We start from the raw sequence: 23602 nt of genomic DNA, 5'->3' as shown, positions 1-23602 counted from the left end.
ACATATGTTTTCACTTCACCCTTTTCTATAGATGGTAACAATAGTGTTTGTATTTTTATATCCCTTGCAACTGGATCTACTAACATTGATGGTATGAACGTCAATGCATCTGCAAGTCTATTATATTTTCTCCCTATATGTCTCTATCTTATTTTTGGAATTTTCATTGCTAAATCCATAACCAACTTCCTATATTTTTGCAAAGATGGTTCATTGGTACTATATGTGCCTTCTATATGACGAATTACCAACTGGGAATCACTAGTTATTCGCGCATCCTCAATCTTCATTTCAATTTCTAATCTTAATGCGTGGATGACTGGTTTATATTCAGTTTCATTATTTGTGGATGCGAAGTCCAATATGAGTGAGTAAGCCATTCTCGCTCATGTTGGTGAAATGAATACAATACCAATTCCATTTCCTTCTCCATTGGAGGATCCATCCACCAATATCTCCCATCTGTTTGGATGTCGCTCAGTTAATAAATCATTAGAATTTCCATGTTCTTCATCCACCTCCAACATTTCTTCTACATATTCATCTTCTTCTATCGGAAATTCTGCAAGAAACTCTGCGATAACTTGAGACTTTGGTGAAGATAAAATTTCATAACCAATCTCATAGTTTCCTAATTGTGTATTCCACCTCTCTATTCTTCCCGACCTCTTCGAATTCTTCATTGCGTTTTCAATTGGTACTCTTGTTAATACTTTAATTTTGTGAGCTTGAAAATAAATGCGAAGCTTGAATGATGCATATACCAGTGCGAGAATCAACTTTTCAATTTTTGAATAATTTTTATCTGCGGAGTTGTATGTTTTGCTTATGTAATATATTGGTTTTTCTACACCTTCATCTGAACGTAACAGTACTGCACTTAATGCATGAGATGTTGATGCTAGGTATAATAACAATTCTTCTCCATGCTTTGCCTTTTGCATAATAGATAAGTTTACCAAATAATCTTTTATGCTCTGCAATGCTTTGTCGCACTCCATTGTCCATTCAAATTCGGTCCCCTTCTTTAGTATATTAAAAAAGTGTTTACACTTGTTCGAAGATCTTGCTAATAAATCTTCCCAATGATGCTATCAATCCATTTAACTTTTGAACATCTTTGACTGTCGCAGGTGGTGGCATATCTCTAACTGCTTGTACCTTCTCCGTATCAACTTGTATTCCCTCCTTGGATATAGTATAGCCTAAGAATTTTCCTGATGATACGCAAATTACACATTTTTCTGGGTTTACTTTAATATTGAATTTTCGCATTTTTTTCTAATATTGCTCGCAAATCATCAACATTATCTTTCGCCTCTTTGATTTTAATTAGCATATCATCTACATAGACTTCTAATATTTTATGTATCCATTTTTCGAATACTTTCTGCACCATTCTTTGATAAGTCGCAACTGCATTCTTCAATCCAAATGGCATTTTCGTGTAACAATATAAACCTCCTGGTGCGAAGAAAGAAGTGTGTTCTTGATCTTCTTCTGCCAAAGGAATTTGATTATAGCCTTTATACCCATCTAACATTATGACTCTATCATTCCCTGATGCTGATTCCACCATTTGAGGTATGTCGGGTAAAGGGAAGCTGTCTTTAGGGCACGCTTTGTTTAGATATGTAAAATCTATGCAAATCCTAATTTCGTTGTTCTTTTTAGGTACCACCACCATATTTGCTATCCACTCTGGATATTTTTCCTCCCCTATAATTCCTGCATCTAACATCTTCTGCAATTCTGCTTCTATTTTAGGATGATAATCAGTTGCAATCTTCCTTATCCTTTGCTTGAACTTCTTTACATTCTTCTTAATGTCTAATTTATGACATCTGACAGACGGATCTATTCCTGGCATTTCTTCCATACTCCATGCGAAAATATCATTATATTCTTGCAGAATGCTTATCGTTTTTTCCTCTTCTTCTTTATCCATTTTAGTTCCAATTCTTAATATTTTTGGTTCTTCTTCAGTTCCTATGTTTATTTCTTTTGTTGGTTCTGCTGCAGTAAAATTCGCTTTTGGTTCCCCCATAGGTGTTGGTTTCTTAATTTATTTAATTTGTCCCCCTTCCTCCGTTGGTTCTTCGCCTGGTATTGCTTTTCCCTCTTTCGCTCTTATCATGTATATTCAAAATTCCTCTTCTTTCCTTTGTTCTTTTACTTTTCTCCATCGATCCTTTCGCTTCTTTTCTCGCCCTTCATAATTTCGCACATCTATTTGATTACAAGTATTCGCAACCTTAACATCTCCTCTGATTTCACCTATACCGCTTGGAATTGGGAATCTAATACATTGATGTAATGTTGATGCTACGTCCTTTAGTCCATGTACCCATGGTCGTCCCAACAGCATGTTGTATGGTGACTCAATGTCAATCACACACAGTGTTATCTTTGTTTGAACCTCTCCCAGTAATATTCGCATAACGATTTCTCCTTTTGGCTTTGTAATTGCTCTATGGAATCCATGAACATTATATGATGTGGTTGTCATTTCTGCATCTTCATATCCTATTGCTTTGAATGTACGATAAAATATTACATCAACTGCATTTCCTGTATCTATCAAGGTTCTATCAATCGCCCATCCTTCAAATCCCCTCTGTTTTGCAATAATTTTTTCTCGCTCAGTTGTGACCGTAATTACTAATGGATTTGTTCGTTGTAAGTTTTCTTCTGGAATTTCATCCGCCGCAAAGGAAATCTTCACCTTTTCCCAATCTTGTAATGGAAATTCTTTGTCTACCGTCTCTATCTTCTTGCCTTCGTAATTTCTTTTATGAATTCTCCCTGTTACTGTTGCTTGAAAATCTTCCTCAGAAATTGATACTCTAGTTATGTTATTACAGTGTATATCTCTGCCTCTTCCTTGAATTGGTATGAGTCTTGTCTTCATGGATCCCTTATGATTCTTCCTTAGTTTCCCTAAGAACTTCAGATCTATTAACAGGAATTATCATCCATCCTTGTTACTGGCGCCAAAAATGTAGTTGTCATAAATCTGACAATTACATTCCACTATCACTAAATGAGAATTTAGGTAATCATCTTCTTATTATATGAAATGTAGATAGAATTACAAAGATTGATCCAACTATTACGATGATCTATTTGCCCTAGATTTACTTTCTCTCTCTACAAGTAATGACCTCTCTCCTTTATATAGGATTTTACATAGTGGATGACAGCTAAGAAACCCACTATTTTCGGGATCATTATGCGACACATTCGCTCATATACAATCGCTCATCTTCGCATAGCGTACCTCTTCGCACAGTTATTCACACTTTACTCGTGACTTTGCTGACATCATCTGATGCGTCATCTCAACTTTGCTGTGTGCGATGCTCTTCGCTTAGATTGTATTCTTTACTTCGCTTGATTACTAACGTGTACGATATTTTTACTCCTACAATTCTAAGCTTCGATGGCGTCTCAATTCGAGAAATTACATCCCTAACCTCTAAAGAAAATAATGAGAGACAAAAAGGCTTGAACTTTCTGCTCAGATTTGCTTCTTTGGCAGAGCAGAACATCCTTTTTAATATTTTCTTATTGTGTCACTTAATTACTCTTTTAAATCTTGATGCTTTAGTAGTTTTTCTGAATATTTCAGTTTTAGAACAAGGATTTAGTTTGATTTTGGCATTTGGATTTCACCAAAGTCAGTTCTCCTACCCCAGCTTAGTCGAAATATATGTTTAATGTTTGCATCATACACCGTTCTTCTTCGTATTAATCATCATGATCATTCAAAGTACAATGCGATGTGCATACCACATCGAAAGGGGGGAATTAACGGATGATATGACACCCATGTGATTATAACTTCATGCATATTTATTTTTGGTAGATAGTAAGCAGTTCACGTACGACATGTGCATCAAGATAATTAGAGGCTAGCCAAGCCAATGGCTGGCAGGCGAGAGTGAAAATGAGAGATATCAGCTCAGATTGAGATCAGAGGATGATCTGATCATGCGGCATGTGACAAACTTTATACATTAATTCATTTCATTAGACCTCAGTCTTCCGACCATTTTTTTTCCATGGCCATATACTCATATGGGGAGCAACTTCATATTCATCGTAAAAGTAATATATGGCGGATCCAGGACTTTATGTTGGTAAAGGCACTTCACAAAAATAACCATTATTCCAACAATAAAAAAACATACAAATAATAATCTCTTTATTAAATCAATAAATTGTCCACGACGAGTTTCCTATTCACTTTTTAATCGTATATGATAACCTCGTTAACAATAAAGGTAACAAAGCAAATTATCGTTTGTCCTTCCAGGTTCTTATGTTTTTGGTCTAAATATAAATTGTTGCAAGCCGTCTATGAGATCAAAAAAAGCCTTCCAAGAGGATATCTTTGTAAAAGGAATTGGAGAATGTATCTGGACTTCTTTCTTTCTCTTGCAATTAATTAGTCACATCCAGAAGATCAAGTTTATCATTGTTTTTTAAGTGTATCAGAAACCTCAATTCAATGGCACGCATCACCCCACAACACTTCATGCTGAAATAGAAAGAAATAGTTTTTGGTTTTCTTTCTTCTGTAGGAGTGATTTTTATTTTTGCTTGTCCAGGCCTTCCCTTTGTCATCTGTTCTGTTACAAACACTCTGCAGGAGGCATCATAGGACGCACAATGCATGAGCAGCCGAATGTAAATTAAGACGCACTATGCATGAGCAGCTGAATTTTAGTTAACGAATTATGCATTAACAGCCGAATTTAAGTTAAGGCGCACTATGCATGAGAAGCCGAATTTAAATAAACACGCACTACGCATGACCAACTAAATATGCGGATGAACTATTGACACAGCTACAAACATCATGCTGGAGCTGCCTGGAGGGTCGACCATGTATTTAAATTACTATGCAATACATGGGACAGTAGATTTTTAATTAGTTCTGTCATCATATTTATTTATGCAACAGCATTTGTATGTGCAGACCAAAAGTTATCAACGTTCTGCTCTAGTAGTGATTCCACAAAGCAGAATTTGAAGGACATGAAAATTAATCTAGTAAAGAAAGAAATGGAGTACTCAGAAATAGGAGAAATTAGGTCCTCATTCATGGATGATGGTGAAGATGACGAGTATCTGGAACCATCCTCACCAACCGGTGAATATTACAGCAGTTCTTCGCTCTCCGTGAGCATTCTTGGAGTTCTGGAATTTGAAATTCCAATTGATGACTCTCCAACTAAGTCGTTGCTTAAGAATGTCTTCATTCCCATCCACCGACGTTTCTCTTCCCTCTTGGTACTCTCGCTCTAAATGCTATACCCTTGGTGATATATATAGTTTGAGCTTTAAGAGTAACAGTTGTTTAACAAATTTAACTTATATTTATTTGAAAGAAGATTTCATTTAGGCTTGTCATTCAGGTTACAGGAAAAAATGGAGAGAAACACTGGAAGAAAGTTACAGTTAATCTCGACGACCACATCAAGGTTCCATTGCTTGAAGAAGGGCTACCGGTGGAATACTACGATGAATACTTCAATGAATATTTATCAAAGATGGCTATGGAGCGACTACCACAGAGTAGACCGTTATGGGAGATTCACCTATTCAAGTACCCTACAAGTAATGCCGCTGGGATAATTGTGTTTAAACTTCATCATGCCCTAGGTGATGGATATTCACTCATGGGTGCTCTCTTTAGCTGTTTACAAAGATCAGATAATCCTTCTCTTCCTTTAAGTTTTCCAAAGATTCGACCGGATGATCACATGAATAAGAAAACAAAGAATGTTTTAGAAATTTTGTCCTTGTTGAAGAACACTATAACAGATTTCACTTGGAGTCTTTGGAAGTCTAATATGTTGGAAGATCAAGCTAGCCCTATTAGGTCAGCTAAAGAGGACGTTGATTTTAGGCCAGTTTCAATCTCTACTGTCACTTTTTCTCTTGATCAAATCAAAGAAATCAAGGCAAAGCTTGGTGCGGTAAGATTCAATATGTAGTCTTTCACTTCTTCAATTCGTTCTTATTAAGTTGCAGACAAAACTAAACGAGGTAAGCGTTAGATGGTTTTTGTCAATTATATGCATTTGAAAATCCCATAACATGTCTTCCTTTTTGCTGTCCTATTCTACATATGTATGAAGGAAAAAAACTCTTGAAATACTGAGAAAAGGTTATACATATTTATTGAAATTGAATAGGTATATCTATATATGTTCATTCTGCTAATAAGTTGCACATAAGTCGTGTCTGTAACAAATGCCATTAATTTGTAAAGCTGACAGATATTAGTTGATGAATTAATGGTACACTGTGGGTCTAATTTGATCAATTATGTTCGCAAAGTTTTTCCAAAATTCCACGCACGTTAGATCTTTCTGTTTTTACCTTCAAAGCAGTACATTTGTTTTCTTCAAAATTGCCAATTTATCCTTTTATAATGAGATTAAAATCCTGCTCTTATTATAACTAATTTTGTATTCATGGTGTCCTTCATCCTTTTGAATTATAAATAATTGAATATTTTTTTCCTGAAACAGACGATTAACGATGTGATGGTCGGTATAATATTTTATGGAATAAGGCTATACATGGAGACCACGAGCAAAGATTCTGGCAATGCGCGTGCAACAGCTCTAGTTGTACTTAATACTAGGGAAATAACCACATATCAATCAATCAAGGATATGGCGAAACCAGAAACCAAAGGGGCGTGGGGTAACAGCTTCGCTTTTTTCCATGTCTCTATCCCTGATGCCCCAAATGTTGATACTTCCGACCCACTGGAATTTGTATTTGAATCTAAGAAAACGATCACAATGAAGAAGAACTCCTTAGGCGTTTATCTAACTGGAAAATTTCTTGAGCTAATGAGAAAACTAAGAGGTCCAGAGGTAACTATTGCAATCATGTGATATACAGGCAAAAGCCTATTAATTGATACATGCATAAAAATTTCCTCCAAAATGCATGCAGGAAACTTCGAAATACATACGTAACATCTTCTGGAAGTCAAGCTTGTGCATATCGAATATGATAGGACCGCTGGAGAAAATGTCTCTAGCAAATCATCCTGTAAAGGGTCTCTACTTCATGCCGGTGAATGATCCTGTGGTAAAATCCGAATAAATTTTTCCAATATTCATTTAGATTTTGTTAAAATATAGTGTTTAGGTATTGGCCAATGTTGGCTCATATCTACATACATTTATTAGAAGTAGGTTGATTTAACATTGCATGAAGATTATATTGTTGTTCTTTCTTTTTCTTTTTCTTTTTTTTTTCTTATCTGAAGAAGGATGATTTGGTCATATACAGAGTCTCTTTCTAACAATGATGAGCTACTTGGGGAAGATGAGGATAGGTGTTGGAGTTGAGAAAGAGTTGATAAATCATAAACTGTTTTGTACTTGCTTAGAGAAGGCATTTGAGAGAATTTTTGAAGCTGCTATGGGCTCATCATCAGTTTCCTCGTAGTTCATTACTTGCTTCACAAATTTTAATATTTATCTTAATAATTGTTAATCGTCTATAATTGTTAATGTCAGTTCTGTAAGTAACAGATTGCGTTATGGTTTCAAGTGACTTTGTCTCTTGTAATTGTTAATTATCTTATTTGCCTTGTATTTTGTAAGTGTTGGAGTTGAGAAACAGAAAATAACTTTTCTCATGGTATCACGCTTACAACATGTTTATTTTCATCTGACTCGGTGTTTGGATCCGAAAAATGACTCGATGCGAGTTAGATGTCAAACCATTTGTTTTTAATTTTAAGTCAGATTTGAATCAATACCTGATTCAGACTTAATCCCTGATTCGAACCCATTCAAATCAGATATTAAAATGCTCTCGACTCATAGGATCAAGTCGCTCACTGACTCACATAATTTTGAGTCAGATGAATCGGATCTGGCTCAAAAAACAAATACGGTGGCCCGGATAAAGTCATGTGATCTCGGTCAGATCTAAGTAAATCAGTCCCATACAAGTCATATTCAGAAGAAGAAAAAAAAATTATGTTATTGTTTTCGTAAAACATCATAGGAGGAGAACAAACAAATTTAAGCTCACATGCAAATAATAGATCATGTGGTCACTAGTTGATTTACACTACATATCACGGCAAATTTTTAGGGTGAAGGCTCACAAATTAGATTTTGGTTTACAAAAGAGTTCCGAGTTACAAGGAGGATATTAAGACACGAAACAAACGTTAAAAAAATCTCGTATTTAACTTAATCGGGTTTCGAACTCAATTTACTGATATCATCACTCAACGATTTTACCGTTGTAATATTATCTGATGTTGGAAGGTGCAGATTGCAAACCACAAAATGGTGTCAAAAAAAAGTCAGCAGTGGTATGCGCGTTGGCCATCTTGGAAGACTACATGCTGATGGTGGGCGGCCATGTGGTCATCATGGACCACCGCATGGTTATTGTTGGTGGCAACCCCGTGATCGCGGATGGCCACTTGGCCATAATGGATGACCATATGGTGATCGTTGTCGACTATTTAACACTACAAGAAAATGGTGATTTTGTGTCAAAAAATACTGTCTCGAATTCTTCTTTTTTTTTCTCGAAATATTTTCCGAGACATTTTCTTTTGTCACGAAGTTCTCCTTTTTTTTCTCGCAATCCTCTTCTTCTTTTTTTTGTCGCCAAAAAAACATGTATGATGATCAAATTAATATTCCTCACAAAACAATATTTTTACAGACAAATTGTTATTGGTCACATAAAATCTTGTCACTAAAAGCACGTTTTGTTGCAATGCTTGATGATCGTAGCTGGCCATTTTCTGAACATAGTAGGTCATCCGTGTATTATGGACGAGCATATGGCCATTGTGGATCATGACCACTTTGTGATCATGGATGACGATTTGCGTATCGTGGGCGGCCACTTGGCCATCGTGGACGACTATATGCTGATCGTGGAAGGCCACATGATCATCGTGAGCGGCCACGGTGATTGTGGACGACCATTTGCGTATCATGACGGTCCGTTGACCATCGTAAACGACTACGCGGTCATCTTGGAAGGCCACGTGGTGATCATGGACGACCACGTGGTGATCACGGACGACCATTTCTGTAACGTGGGCGGTCACTTGGTCATTGTAGATGGTCGCGTAGTGATTGAGACCACCACGTGGTCATTGTGGATGGCTACTTGGTGATTGTGGACAGTCAATGTGTGCTTCTTCTTTATTGCTCGAGTCTCTGCTTCTTTCGAAGGAAAACATAATAAATAATTTAACCTAGCATAAACAAATTTATTGTTTGAATTCCTTCATCCGGAGAATTTGGGTTCCAAACACCGCAAGTATTTATCTTTGTCCAAGCCTTAGGTGGAACCACTCTAGGTGAAGCTGGTTGTGGTGGAGAGATTGCGTATATATATGCCATGTAATAATGGGGTTTTAATAGAGCTCGACATCATTGATTTAGCTCTTTCTAGAACAGTTGATGGTTCTTCTAATTTCCGATCATACGAACTAAGTCATTTCGGTTTTTAATTTTCAGATGGACCACATCAAGTACCCAATCAAAACGAAGTTATCAGCTTTATCGGATATAGGTTGGAACCAATAATAACCCACTGGTGAATGGTAAAATTTTAAAGTTAAGTAGTTTGTACATTTCCAAGTCTTCAAACTTTAGTAAGGCAGTTGCAGGTTATCAGGATATGTATAATTATTTTAGATTTAAACTTGCATCTTGCACAATTTTAGATATGTACGAATACGTCTGTGAAGAATATCTTTGATTGGTAAAGTCCTTCTTGGATTTGATGATAACTTTCTTAGTGATTTCTATTCACTAGGATTCTTATTATATAAAACAATAGTATCCCTTTTGGGAATACAAAAGTTATTGTGGAGATAATCTCCTCATTACAATAATTATGACAGGAGATATTTTCCTTAATAAAAATAAGTAAAGCAGTATAATATATTCTCTAATACACCCCCTTAGTCTGAGCGGGAGAGGAGCAAACGCTAAGACTAGAACGAAAACGAACAAATAGCTGTCGTGGAAGAACCTTGGTGAAGATGTCAGCATACTGGTTTTCAGACGGGATGTGCAAGACATGAATATCACCAATACGAACGCATTCACGAACAAAGTGTATGTCAATATCCACATGTTTGTTGAAAAGGATCTCCAGACATATATATCGCAATTACATTATCACAATACACGATAGTAGCACGTCGTAAAGGTAGATGGAGCTCTAGAAGAAGGTTGTGAATCCATGTTGTTTCAGCAACAGCGTTTGCTACCCCCCGGTATTCTGCTTCAGCACTGGATCGAGAAACTTTTGCTTGACGTTTTGATGACCATGAGATGAGGTTGTCTCCAAGAAATACACAAAATCCAGAAGTCGAACGACGTGAATCAGGACAACCCGCCCATTCAGCATCAGAGTATGCTGTTAAGCCAGAGATAGCGGAGACCGATAGAAATAATTCGTGATCAATTGTGCCCTGAAGATAGCGAATAATCCTCTTAAGGGCCTGCATGTGAGGCTCTCGAGGATCATGCATGAATAAACATACCTGCTGGACTGCATAGGATATATCTGGCCGTGTGAAATTGAGGTACTTCAAAGCACCGGCTAGGCTTCTATACAAAGTGGGGTCCGTGAGAGCAGGGCCATAGGTAGCACTGAGCTTGGCATTGGTGTCGACCGGAGTAGCCACTGGATTGCATTTTGTCATGGACGCACGTGCAATGATGTCCTGAGCATATAATGACTGAGACAAAAATAGCCCTGAGGATGAATGAGTAACAGTAATACCCAAAAAATGATGTAACGGGCCAAGGTCAGACATAGCAAATTCCCTTTTCATCAAATCAATGAAGCGGCATAGGAGAGCATCAGTAGAGGCAGTTAAAATAATATCATCAACATATAATAATAGGTATGCCGTCTCGGAACCTGATTGATAAACGAAGAGGGAGGGATCACACACACTAGCAACCACAATTAGTGATAAATTTGGCAAACCTCTGAAACCACGCCCGTGGAGCCTGCTTAAGACCATAGAGAGACCTACGTAGTCGACATACGTAATCAGGGTGATCAGGATCAACAAACCCCGGAGGCTGATGCATATATACTGTCTCGGTCAAGTCACCATGAAGAAACGCATTCTTGACATCTAGTTGATGTATGGGCCAAGAATGCGAAGTAGCAATAGTAATAACGGTACGAATAGTAGCTGGTTTGACAACCGGACTAAACGTTTCAAAACAGTCAACCCCAACCTGTTGAGATTAACCATTAGCAACTAGACGAGCCTTGTATCGCTGCAAGGAGCCATCAGCATGATATTTGTGACGAAAGAGCCATATGGAACGAATAACATAAGCGTCACGTGGTCGTGGTACCAGTTCCCAAGTATTAGTTTTCAACATAGCATTGTACTCATCTTTCATGGCATCATTCCAGTTTATGTCTCTAAGAGCATACAAGTGAGAACGAGGGAGAGGAGAGATATGACGAAGGGTTTGGACATGAAGATTAAGGCGATGGACAGGGCGGAAGATGCCACGGGAGGCGCGAGTGGTGGGGAGAGAAGGAGCTGGAGGAACAGTAGTGATTGGAGGTATGCAAAAAGGTGTATGGACAGTGGTTGTTGTAGGGGAAGAAGTGGTTGGTGGGGATGAGGGGTTAACGTCAGTAGGATGTACGCAATGATTGGATGGTGCAGAAATGGTTGGAGTGGGATCTGACGCAGTGGGAAAAGAAGAAGAAAAAGAGGTGAGGGGAGCTGCTGACTCAGGGGGGTATGGAGGTGGGAGTGGAAACTGACATTGGGGAGTGGGAGTGGGAACTGACGTATTGGGGGAAGAAGAAATGGTGATGGGGTCTGCTGACTTAGTGGGGACGGAAGTGGCAGGAGGGAAGAAAGACGTTTGGATGGGAGGAGTAGATAATGTGTTGCGACGATGAGGTGGGATGTAGATGTCAGGTGGAGTAGGCTGAATAGGAGATGATTGGTGTACAGTAGGAGCAGTACTAGAGGATGGGTAAGAGAGGTGATTATTGTGGGAGGAGTTAAAAAAAGAAGGAGACACATCGTCGTCATCAGGGGGGTTGTTTTGAGGAGGGGTAGAAAATGGGAAAACACTCTCGTCAAATGTCACATGACGGGACAGGATTATTTTGTGTGTGGTGACATCTAAGCAGCGGTATCCACGGTGAGGAAAACCAAGAAAGATACACCTAGTGGAACGAGGGGCGAGTTTGTGGGGAGTTGTGGAGGAGAGATTTGGATAGCAAAGGCAACCGAATGTACGAAGATGATCATACGTTGGTTGCCGTTGATAAAGAATATACACAGGTGATTGATTATGAAGGACTTTGGTGGGTAGAATATTATGGAGATAGACAGTCATATGAAGAGAATAAACCCAATATTTAGGAGGAACGGAAGCGTGAGACATAAGAGGGAGAGTGATGTCGTTGACACGGCGAATCATGCGTTCAGCCTTGCCATTTTGGGAGGAAGTTTGGGGGCAAGAGAAACGAAAAACAAGACCATTGTTACGAGCAAAAGTATGGAAGGAAGAATTGTCAAATTCGCGGCCCATGTCGCATTGAAAACATTTAATTTGACGTTTGAACAAATGAACGAAATTCCAAGAACTTTTCATAAACTTGGGATTTAAACATTAGTGGATAAACCCAAAGATAGTTGGTAAAATCATCCAGTAATATAAGATAATAACGGAAACCGGTCTCTATGTGTAAAGGAGAGGTCCATAAATCACTGTGAATGATATCGAATGGTGCAAAAGTAATGGAATTTGATTCATAAAATGGTAATCTAACATGTTTACTAACTTGACATGAATGACAAAGTTTAAAATGTTGATTCTTATTACAATGAATAGAATTATTAGTACGAAGAACATCTAAAACAGCCTTGCCGGGATGACCAAGGCGACTATGCCAAATATCTGGCGAAAAGACAGCAAGAGAAATGGGGGAAAACTGGGATGATATTTGTGGTGGCACGGCAGAGTTGGTGATCGGGTAGAGCTCCCCGGAACTATTAAATCGAAGGATAATTTTCCTCGAACTCAGATCTTTCACAGAAAAACCAGAAGGATCAAACTCAACAGACACACGATTATCAGTGGTGAACTTACGAACGGAAACTAAGTTTTTGATAATTTTCCTCGAACTCAGATCTTTCACAGAAAAACCAGAAGGATCAAATTCAACAGACACACGATTATCAGTGGTGAACTTACGAACGGAAACTAAGTTTTTGATAATATCGGGAACAACAAGGGTATTTTTGAGTTGAAGAGTACGAGAGGGAAGGGTTATGAACTTGGTACCACTGGCAGTAACTGGAATACTATTTTCATTTCCAACTAAGATATATCGTACATTGCTAGAATTGAAAACGTTGTGTAGATTACCTGGATCAGCAGTGAGGTGCGACGTAGCACGGGTATCGATGTAGAAAGCATCATCGGGTTGTTGTAGATGCATAGAACTATATGCCTCAGCAATGTCTGTGAGCTTCAGTTGTTCCCTCGCAATTAATTTTTAATGGTTTAGAGAAAATAGGATCGTAGGGGCTGATACCATCTTGGATTTGATGATAACTTCCTTAGTGATTTCTATTCACCAAGATTCTTATTATATAAAACAATAATATCCCTTTTGGGAATACAAAAATTATGGCAGAGATAATTTACTCATTACAATAATTATGATAGAAGATATTCTCCTTAATAAAATAAGTAAAGCAATATAATATATTCTATAATACTCCTTTCAAAGATTTTTAAATAAATAGTTGAATTCTTACCGGTAGTTTCACTTCCACGTAGTCATTCACAAGTAAAAATCAGTGTTGTCAACACTAAAATAAGCAGCGATCTAGTAGTTACTACCACACACTTGTCACGAGACTCGTAAAAAGTGGATGGCGGAGATTATTGCATTTTTTTCGTTAGTCGGCATTGACGTGGGCTGAACAATCGCGCCAAAAATCTGTTTTTCTTTTAAAACGAAAACTAAATTCTCACTTAGTCCCGCCTAAATTGGTAACTGCTCCCGCGTTATTTCCCATTATAAGAACACACACTACTCACTACAGTTTAAGAGGATATAAACTTGGAGATCCGATCCAGTTGAAAGGTATATGCTGCTCCATTGTTCTTTTTATTGCTTTGATTTTGAGTATTCATCGTATCAATGAATAAGTATAAAGAATATTTTGGTAAAAAAAAAATTTAGCTGATTTTGTAATTTTTTGGAATGCGCTAATAATGTTTGATAAAATTTCTCATCCAGATTTATTTATTTTTAATATTCTGGTATGTACTTGACGTGATATCATTTTTATATTTACAGAAGAATACTCCAAATGAGAAGTTCAAGAGCAGTTGTTGTAGGATCATTGGTAGAGATATTTCGTTTTTAGTTTGTCATATGTTCATGTTTTCATGGATGTGCCCTTTGAACTATAAACCTACCAGAGGATGGGCTCTTTTATAGGATTAGAATGATGTCAAACCTGCTGGTTCAGAGATTAACTCTGTCAGTATAGTATCAAGGGGGTTTATTGTGTGTTAATACTTAATTGGCGTCAAACGCAAATGTCATCCACTTTAACAATTATACAAAGCATGGTTATTGTAGAAAATTATAGAAGTGATACTGGATTAATAGATTTAACGACAGGGATACGCGAATTAGCCCATGAAATGCTAGATTATAAGCTTTGCAAAAGTAGTTTCCTTTTTTTTTTCTTTTCGTTTAAGATGCTTTCAACTCTTCATGATACTAAAATCTCATCTGGTGACTGGTGTAATATCATCAGTTGGCACTTTCTTCTTCCACTATCAGTAGGAGCAAGAGAATACAGGAAGGAGAAATAGACAGGTCTTAAAATGAAGACAATCCAGCACGTTTTGAGATCAAAGGGTAAACGTAAAATTCCAGCAAAGATGGGTATGTGTATGTCCATGGTGAACAGACTTCCCTCAGAAATTTATTATAGAAATACTCTCTCGCTTACCCACTGATTCAGTCTTAGAGTGCAGACAAGTATGCAAAACATGGCGAAACCTAATTCGGCATCCTTCCTTTGCTCATATGCACCTACATCAGAATGGTAACATCCTCCCATTTCATTCTTCTGCTACTGATGCCAAGGTTGATTTTGGTTTGATTTTTGAATTGCGTATTCTCTCACCAAAGATCGAATACATATTGTACTATGGAGAGTATGACGACCAGCCTAATAAGAAACTCAGAAGGATCAACCAGCCTTCCATTAATTGTCTCTCAATAGTTGGTTCACACAACGGGCTGATTTGCTTTTCTGTTTCTGATAGTGACTACGTTTCTTATATCCATGAGCCTATCTACATTAGTAATCCTATAACCAGAGAATACATGAGATTTCCAAGAATAGAAGTTAATGGTGTGAACAGGGTCCATACTATGGTGTGTGGTTTCGGTTACCTTCCTTCTACTGGTAAATCCAAAATTATAAAAATCTATTATATCCAGAACCAACCCATGGGAATGGTCCAGATATACACTCTTGGAGGTGGCAGTTGCAGTGGCTGGAGAGACATTAGAGAAATCACTTACTCACTGCGACATTATATTGAATACCGCGTCATCCTTGTCCATTTGGTGCGTTTGCAAATGGAGCTCTTCATTGGCTTGACACTGAGCAAAAGATTGTGTCCTTCGACTTTGCAGAAGAAAAGTTCTACTTGCTCCCGTCACCACCTTTTGTTAGTGCTCCTGGTGATAAAAACAGATTTGATCTTAGGGTTCTGGGAGGATGCTTGTGTTTTATTCATCGAAAGCAGGACAAATCCTTAGACATATGGTTCTTAAGGAAGAAAGGGGAGAGTAGTACTTGCGACTTGAATGAGCAAGAGTACGACTTGTTGACCTGGAACATGGAATTGAGTTTACCAATTGATGCAGCACCAATTTCCATTACGAAGAGTGGTCAATTTCTAATGTGGTACAAGTCTAATAATCTCTGCAGCACCAATTTCCATTACGACTTGTAGGATATTAACCCGCAAAAATAGTCAAAAAATCAAATTTTATTTCAAATTTGTGGAGGCAAATAACCCGCCACTAAACAAACCCCCCCGCCCAAATTGATAACTACTTTGAAAAATCCCGCCCAATTTCCTTCCTTTTAACTAGAGTTTCAAAGGAGAAGTCCAAGGAATTGTTCCAGTTGAGGAGTATGTGCATTTCTTTGTTTATTATTGCTTTGATATTTTGTATTCTTGGGTGTAATGAATAGAGAAGATTTTGGGAACTTGATTTTTCTGTTTGAATCAATGGATATAAATATGATTTGGGGTTGGTATGGGTATGGATGCAATCTCAATCTCTAATAGATTTGTTTGTAAGGGTTTTTAAAAAAAATAATATTTGTTGTAATTCTTGAAATTGCATAAATACTGTTTGATGTAATTGCTCATCTAGATATAGTTTTGTGTAACATTATGATTGGATTAGGTGTTTTAGCGAATTGATATGAATTTGACTGCCCCGTTGTATTTAACATGATATCGTTTTTCATTTCGTAGAAGCAAAGTCCTGGCAAACACTGAGAAATTCATGAGCTTATGGCGCCCGAAGCTTTTAAAGGTATCTTTCTCAATTTTATGTGTGGTTATGTTGCAGTTGTTGTAGTATCTTTCACTGGCAGAGATACATGTGTTTCATTTGTCATATGTACATGTAAATATGTCGAGGTACCTCTCGAATATTAACCTATGAGGCATTGGGTTCTCCTCCTGGATGAGCGTGAGGTCTAACTACTTGTGTTGATAGATTAGCTCTTTTAGTTTGGCAATTACAAGATAACCGGAATGTGGTTATGTAGAAATTACAGATGTGATAATAGATCTAGGAGTGTTAACAACAGAGAATATGGTAATCAACGTTTAGAAAGATAAAGGTATTGATATCTCATTTAACTAGGCTAATTACCAGATTAGAAGTTTAAAGAAGTAGTTGTCATATGTGTGCATATTAACAATGGTGCCTTTGAGGAAACAAGCAAGTGCTTAACCTGACTCATATTACTAACATATTAAATCTCATTTAGGGTCATATCAGATGTTGGCACTTTCTTACTTTACAATTCCATTGTCAACAGGAGCAGGTGAATACGAGAAGGAGAAGAAGATAAGTCGTAAAATGAAGAATATTCAGCATGTTTTGGGATCAAAGGGTAAATGTAGAATTCCAGCAAAGATAGATATGTCCATGGTGAACAGACTCCCCTCAGAAATTATTATAGACATAATATCTCGGTTACCCACTGATTCAATCTTAGAGTGCAGACAAGTATGCAAAACATGGCGAAACTTAATCCGCCATCCATCCTTGGCTCATATGCACCTACGTCGGAATGGTAACATCTACCCGTGTCATTCTTCTGCTATTGGTGCTAAGGTTGGTTTTGGTTTCCTTAATGAATTTCGTATTCTGACACCGAAAATCAAATACATGTTGTACTACGGAGAGTATGATGGCCAGCCTAATACCAAACTCAGAAGGCTCAACCAGCCTTCCCATGATTGTCTCTCAATAGCTGGTTCACGTAACGGTCTGGTCTGCTTTTCTGATGGCGACTGCATTTCTTATATCTATGAACCTATTTATATTAGTAATCCAATCACCAGAGAATTCATGAATTTTCCAAGACTACAAGTTAGTGGTGAAAACAAGGTCGACACTATGGTGTGTGGTTTCGGTTACCTTCCTTTTATTGACAAGTATAAAATTATAAAAATCTATTATATCCAGAACCAACCCATGGGACGAGTCCAGGTATATACACTTGGTGGTGGCAGATGCAGTGGCTGGAGAGACATTGGGGAAATCCCTTATTCACTGCGACGTACAATTGAAGAAGGTTTTCGATGTCTTCGTTGCCCATTTGGTGAATTTGCAAACGGAGCACTTCATTGGCTTGTCAAAGAGCAAAAGATTGTGTCCTTCAATTTGGCCGAGGAGAATTTTTACTTGCTCCCATCACCGCCTTTTGTCAGTGCTTCAAATGTGAAAAACAAATTTGACCTTAAGGTTTTGGGAGGATGCTTGTGTTTTATTCATAAAAAAGGGGATGCATTCTTGGAAATATGGTTTTTAAAAAAGAAAGGGGAGAGCTGTAGTTACGACCTGAATGAGCAAGAGTTCGACTTATTGACCTGGGTCATGGAGTTGAGCTTACCAGTTGATGCGTGGCCTTTCGCCCTTACAAAGAGTGGTGAATTCCTAATGTGGTACTGCAAGTCTTCTGCTATCTGCTCTTATGATCCTAAGACTGCAACTATGAAAAAGCTCATGTTAGATGGTGATTTCTGTTATCCAGTTCCTCACATGAATAGCTTTGTTTCGCTCAAGGCTCTTGGAGAAAAGTGTCGATGCAGAAAAAGATACGCTGTTAATCCAGCACCATAGGAATATTTCATAGAACAGCAGAGGAAGGCAAATGGAGAATTTGATGTCATTCAATTTTAGGTGCACCTGACACCACTTTCTGTGATTCTGTCTCTTTAGTTTTTATGATCAGATATTATTACTGCTTCTCTGTTTTAAGATAAGTTGAATCTTCAAGTGATTACTATTTCTTCGTTCTTTTAAGTTCAGATGAATAATCCAATTCAATATATTTGCTAATGGTAGTTCCTTTGATTGGTTGAAGAGTTGCCCTTTGTAATATGGTCCTGTTCTGAGAATGCTATTGATTGAATGCCTTTTTGCATTTGATCCCTTATGCTGTTATATGAGTCATTCAGAGGGAACACCATTAACTTTAATGGAAGGCACAAGAGCTTGCAGGAAATTATCTTACCTGACTTCTTTTTTGTAGGGTTCAGTAGCAAGTATTATTTGTGATGGTTTCCCTGCAAAAGACTATGTGTAGATGGAAATCTATCATTGAATCCACGAAAAAAATGTACAATTTAAATTATAAACTATACATTGGACATGAGTTTGCATATCAGTGTGCAAGTACTACTAATAACGAGAATCATCACCTCCACATTTTCTACCTGTAGAGTTTGGAAACCATAATCACCAAGGTGGCCGGCCACTATGACCAACATGAACGTCCCTCAAATATTCTCTACCTATAGAGTTTGGAAACCTATTGGAAAAAGTTTCATTGGGACGGCCTCAGAATGACCTCAATCTCTTTGCGTTGATTCTATATTTTAATTCTCTACAAAATGGTGAGAATAAATCATTTATTTGGTTGAGTTTTATTCTTATATTGTCCTTCTCCTTAGGGTCGGTCACATTCCCAAGGTGGCCGGCCATTTCGGAACTACGCCAAAATGGTCGGACACTATGACCAAGATGGTATCCCTCAACTATTCTCTACTTATAGAATTTGTAAACCTATTGGAAAAATTAATATACAAGAATAATAACTAATATAAGAATGGGCATCCATAATCACGAAGGTGGCCAGGTACTATGGCCAAGATGGACGTCCCTCAGTATTCTCTCCTTGTAGAGTTTTGAAACCTATTGGAAAAAGTTTCATTGATTTATTAAACCAAATAGCAGCTATACTATGCTATTCTCCCAAGCCAACAACTAACAAAAAACCCCATCATGGTTGATTAACCTGTTTTACTCATAACTTCTCTGGATGGCCTCATAATGACCTTAATCTCTTCTCGTTGACTCCATATTTCAATTCTCTGCAAAATGGTGAGAAGAAATAATTTGTATGGTTTGGTTATATTTTTACATTCCCTTTTCCATTAGGGTGGGTCACATTCCCAAGGTGGCCAGCCATTTCGGCACTATGCCAAAGTGGTCGGTCACTATGACCAAGATGGTCTCGACTATTCTCTACTTATAGAGTTTGGAAACCTATTGGAAAAAATTAATATACAATAATAATATTAAATACAAGGATGGTCATTACAATCACTAAGGTGGCCAGCAACTATGCCAAGGTGGCCAAAGTGGCCAGCCGCTATGACCAAGATGGACATCCCTCAAATATTCTCTACTGATAGAGTTCGGAAACTTATTTGGAAAAAGTTATAATGGGACACCTCAGAATGACCTCAGAATTGACTCATATTTCAATTATTTACAAAATGTTACGAAGAAATCATTTATCTGGTTGATTTTTATTCTTCCATTGTCCCTTTCTCTATTAGGGTCGACCACATAATCCCAAGGTGGCCAGCCATTTCGGCATTATGTCAAAGTGGCCGGCCACTATGACTAAGATGGTCTCGTTCAAATATTCTCTACTTATAGAGTTTGGAAACCAATTGGAAAAATTAATATACAAGAATAAGAACTAATATAAAGATGGTCATCCACAATCATCAAGGTGGCCAGCCACTATGGCCAAGGTGGACGTTTCTCAAGTATTCTTTGCTTATAGAGTTTGGAAACCAATTGGAAAAAGTTCATTGATTTGTTAAACCAAATTGAAGATATACTTTCCTATTCTCCCAAGACAACGGCAAAAAAAAACCCATTATTGTTGATTAACCCGCTTTGCTCATAACTTCTCCGGGCGGCCTCAAAATGACCTCAATCTTTTCATGTTGACTCTATATTTCGATTCTCTACAAAATGGTGAGAAGAATTCATTTATCTGGTTGAGTATTATTCTTCCATTGTCCATTTTTCCAGTAGGGTCAGTCACATTCCCAAGGTGGTCGGCCATTTCGGCATTATGCCAAAGTGGCCGGCCACTATGACCAAGATGGTCTCCCTCACTATGATCAAGATGGTCTCCCTTAACTATTCTCAACTTACGGAGTTTGGAAACCTATTTAAAAATAATATACAAGAGAAATAACCAATATAAGAATGGTCATCCACAATCACCAAGGTGGCCGACCACTACGCCGAGGTGGCCGGCCACTCTGACCAAGTGGACGTCCCTTAAATATTCTCTATTTATGGAGTTTGGAAAACTATTGGAAAAAGTTTCATTGGGACGGCCTCAGAATGACCTCAATTTTTTTGCGTTGACTCCATATTTCAATTCTACAAAATGGTGAGAAGAACTCATTTATTTGGTTGAGTTTTATCCTTCCATTATCCCTTTCTCCATTAGGGTTGATCACATTCCCAAGGTGACCGGTCATTTCGGCACTATGCCAAAGTGGTCGGACACTTTGACCAAGATGGTCTCCATCAACTATTCTCTACTTATATAGTTTGGAAACCTATTGGAAAAATTAATAGACAAGAGAAATAACTAAAACAAGGATGGTCGTCCACTTCACCAGTGGCCTGGCCAACTATGTCAAGGTGACCGGCCATTATGACCAAGATGGACGTCCCTCAAATATTCTCTACTTATAGTGTTTGGAAACGTATTAGAAAAAGTTTCATTAGGACGGCCTCAGAATGACCTCAATCTTTTTGCGTTGACGCCGTATTTCAATTCACTACAAAATGGTGAGAAGAAACCATTCATTTAGGTTGAGTTTTATTCTTCCATTGTCCTTTTCTCCATTAAGGTCGGTCACATTCCCAAGGTGGTCGGTCATTTCGGCATTATGCTAAACTGGTCGCCCACTATGACTATGATGGTCTCCCTCAACTATTCTCTACTTATAGAGTTTGAAATCCTGTTAGAAAAATTAATATACAAGATAAAATAACTAATATAAGGATGGTCATCCATAATCACCAGTGGTCAGCCACTATGCCAAGATGGTCGGCCACTATGACCAAGATGGACGTCCCTCGAATATTATCTACTTATAAAGGAAAACTATTGTAAGAAGTTTCATTGATATATGAAACCAATTTTCAGATATACTTTCCTACCTTCCCAGGCCATTAGACAACAAAAACCCCATCATGGTTCATTAATTCGTTTTGCTCGTAACTTCTCCGGACGACCTCAAAATGACCTCAATATTTTCGCGTTGACTCCACATTTCAATTCTCCAAAAAATGGTAAGTAGAAATTATTTATTTGGTTGAGTTTTATTCTTCTATTGTCCCTTTCTCCCTCCGGCCACTTCGGCACTATGCCAAAGTGGTCGGCCACTATGACCAAGATGATCTCCCTCAACTATTCTCTAATTATAGAGTTTGGAAACCAATTAGAAAATTTAATATACTATTGTAGAAATATGTGTGGGTGACCACATTTTATGCACCTCCTTTTTCCTTATACAAATGTCAAGCATCCCTATTCTCCTTGGACACGTGTCATGCACCTCCCTTGTTCTAGACACATGTGATACCACCTCACTTGCAAGATAACACATGTAATAGGTAGAGTTATCTCATATTCAATTAATAGAATACATAGATTCTCCTTCTCCTCTACTTTTGTTTCTATTATGTTGGTCTCCTATTTCCAATATACTTAAACACGTTATTCGCACCTTGCTTTTAGCCAAATTAATTGCTATTTTTTTACATTAACTACAATTACTAGTTCAACTGAGAAGTGATCCTTCACCACTGCTAGTTCTTATTTTTTTATAATTAAATCAAGAAAGGAAAGCTAAAGAAGGTATATCTAAATTATGAGTATTTCTTGATTTGTTAAGAAAATACATGCATGTATTCCTCTACACATGCATTTTTCCTTGATTGTGATATATTTCTCTCTATGTTGATATCACATGATGATACAAATTAGTATATGTCATTCTTCTTCATCACATGATAATTTATTGTTATTTACTTTTTCACTTGATTGTATACTTCCTTGATGGTGATAATTTTCTTTTAACAAAGCATGCGGTAGACGTTTTTTTTAGACCAAAAGCAAAACCCATCTGATTTTGTTCTTAACTCAACATGTGATATTGTACTTTCTCTTTCATTTTTGAAAAAGAAAAATAAACAAAAAAATTGCATTTCTTTTGATACATGCATGTTTGTCCCCTTTAAAGAGACATACTTGGTTTTATCATATATACTATTTGTAGTGCCCCAAAGCTAGCAGCTGACTAATCCAAGAAATTAAGCTAGAAAAAGAGGCACTAAGAATCTAAATCATTTACTTAAACATTCAAATAAGAAATCTACTACTTAACTTAATCCACACTAGCCCCGCTCAGAAATATTTATATACAATAACTGCTCACAAATGATACATGTACAATAGTCATTTGGTTTACAAATAGAATATACAACATGATAAACATATCAGAAGTTAACCAAACGGACTCAACTCCTCAAAGCTTTCGCTGCGCAACTCTGATCTGTCTCTGAAACTGAAAGTGGGAATGAGTGAGCACATCATCCCTAAAAGGGGTGCCCAGTAGGAATAACATTTAACTTTAAAGTAATCATAAGCAAGAGTCGGAAAATAATAGAGTTTTCCCAAACAATAAAAAGTGACCAAGTCACTCAAATAAAAAAACATGTATATGGAAAAACTTCCTCTTCAAACAATGTATAATATTGATGTCGGGTTGTTCCACACCGAATAGCTATTGATATCACCCATTAATGATGACCAAATTTAAGCATAAAAACTGAATTCATGTAGATATAAATATAAAGGAGCATATCCTACATACCACAAGTGGAAATTCTCATT

General features: G+C 37.4%; 2 protein-coding genes across 4 annotated transcripts; both read left to right on the top strand.

Moving 5' to 3' along the window:
• Positions 1 to 2923: 2923 nt before the first annotated feature.
• Positions 2924 to 7545, top strand: LOC113350371 (O-acyltransferase WSD1-like). The gene is made up of 6 exons (XM_026594491.1): positions 2924 to 3055; positions 4655 to 5298; positions 5424 to 5987; positions 6546 to 6899; positions 6982 to 7119; positions 7324 to 7545. Exons 2-6 carry the CDS (start codon positions 5044 to 5046, stop codon positions 7480 to 7482), a joined length of 1470 nt encoding a protein of 489 aa, XP_026450276.1. The 5' UTR covers positions 2924 to 3055; positions 4655 to 5043; the 3' UTR covers positions 7483 to 7545.
• Positions 7546 to 13970: 6425 nt separating this feature from the next.
• On the top strand, positions 13971 to 18566 carry LOC113354463 (F-box protein At3g07870-like). 3 transcript variants are annotated; one of them, XM_026597789.1, is made up of 4 exons: positions 13971 to 14181; positions 14867 to 16033; positions 16617 to 16677; positions 17192 to 18566. In XM_026597789.1, exons 3-4 carry the CDS (start codon positions 16656 to 16658, stop codon positions 18499 to 18501), a joined length of 1332 nt encoding a protein of 443 aa, XP_026453574.1. In that variant the 5' UTR covers positions 13971 to 14181; positions 14867 to 16033; positions 16617 to 16655; the 3' UTR covers positions 18502 to 18566. The 3 variants fall into 3 exon arrangements, with proteins under 3 accessions (XP_026453574.1, XP_026453575.1, XP_026453576.1); XM_026597790.1 differs by having other exon boundaries at positions 14867 to 16265; XM_026597791.1 differs by lacking the exon at positions 14867 to 16033.
• Positions 18567 to 23602: the final 5036 nt, after the last annotated feature.

This window comes from Papaver somniferum, chromosome 2 (assembly GCF_003573695.1).
Source record: "Papaver somniferum cultivar HN1 chromosome 2, ASM357369v1, whole genome shotgun sequence".
Classification (NCBI taxonomy): Eukaryota; Viridiplantae; Streptophyta; class Magnoliopsida; order Ranunculales; family Papaveraceae; genus Papaver; species Papaver somniferum.
The sequence above is the reverse complement of the archived record's forward strand: the minus strand, read 5'-3'. Positions and strand labels throughout refer to the sequence as shown.

Coding starts and splice junctions, on each gene's coding strand:
- LOC113350371 (XM_026594491.1), top strand. CDS start 5,044: ATGAAAATTAATCTAGTAAAGAAAGAAATGGAGTACTCAGAAATAGGA. Junction 5,299..5,423: donor GACGTTTCTCTTCCCTCTTG/GTACTCTCGCTC, acceptor CTTGTCATTCAG/GTTACAGGAAAAAATGGAGA. Junction 5,988..6,545: donor TCAAGGCAAAGCTTGGTGCG/GTAAGATTCAAT, acceptor TTCCTGAAACAG/ACGATTAACGATGTGATGGT.
- LOC113354463 (XM_026597791.1), top strand. CDS start 16,656: ATGGCGCCCGAAGCTTTTAAAG. Junction 16,678..17,191: donor GGCGCCCGAAGCTTTTAAAG/GTATCTTTCTCA, acceptor CATTGTCAACAG/GAGCAGGTGAATACGAGAAG.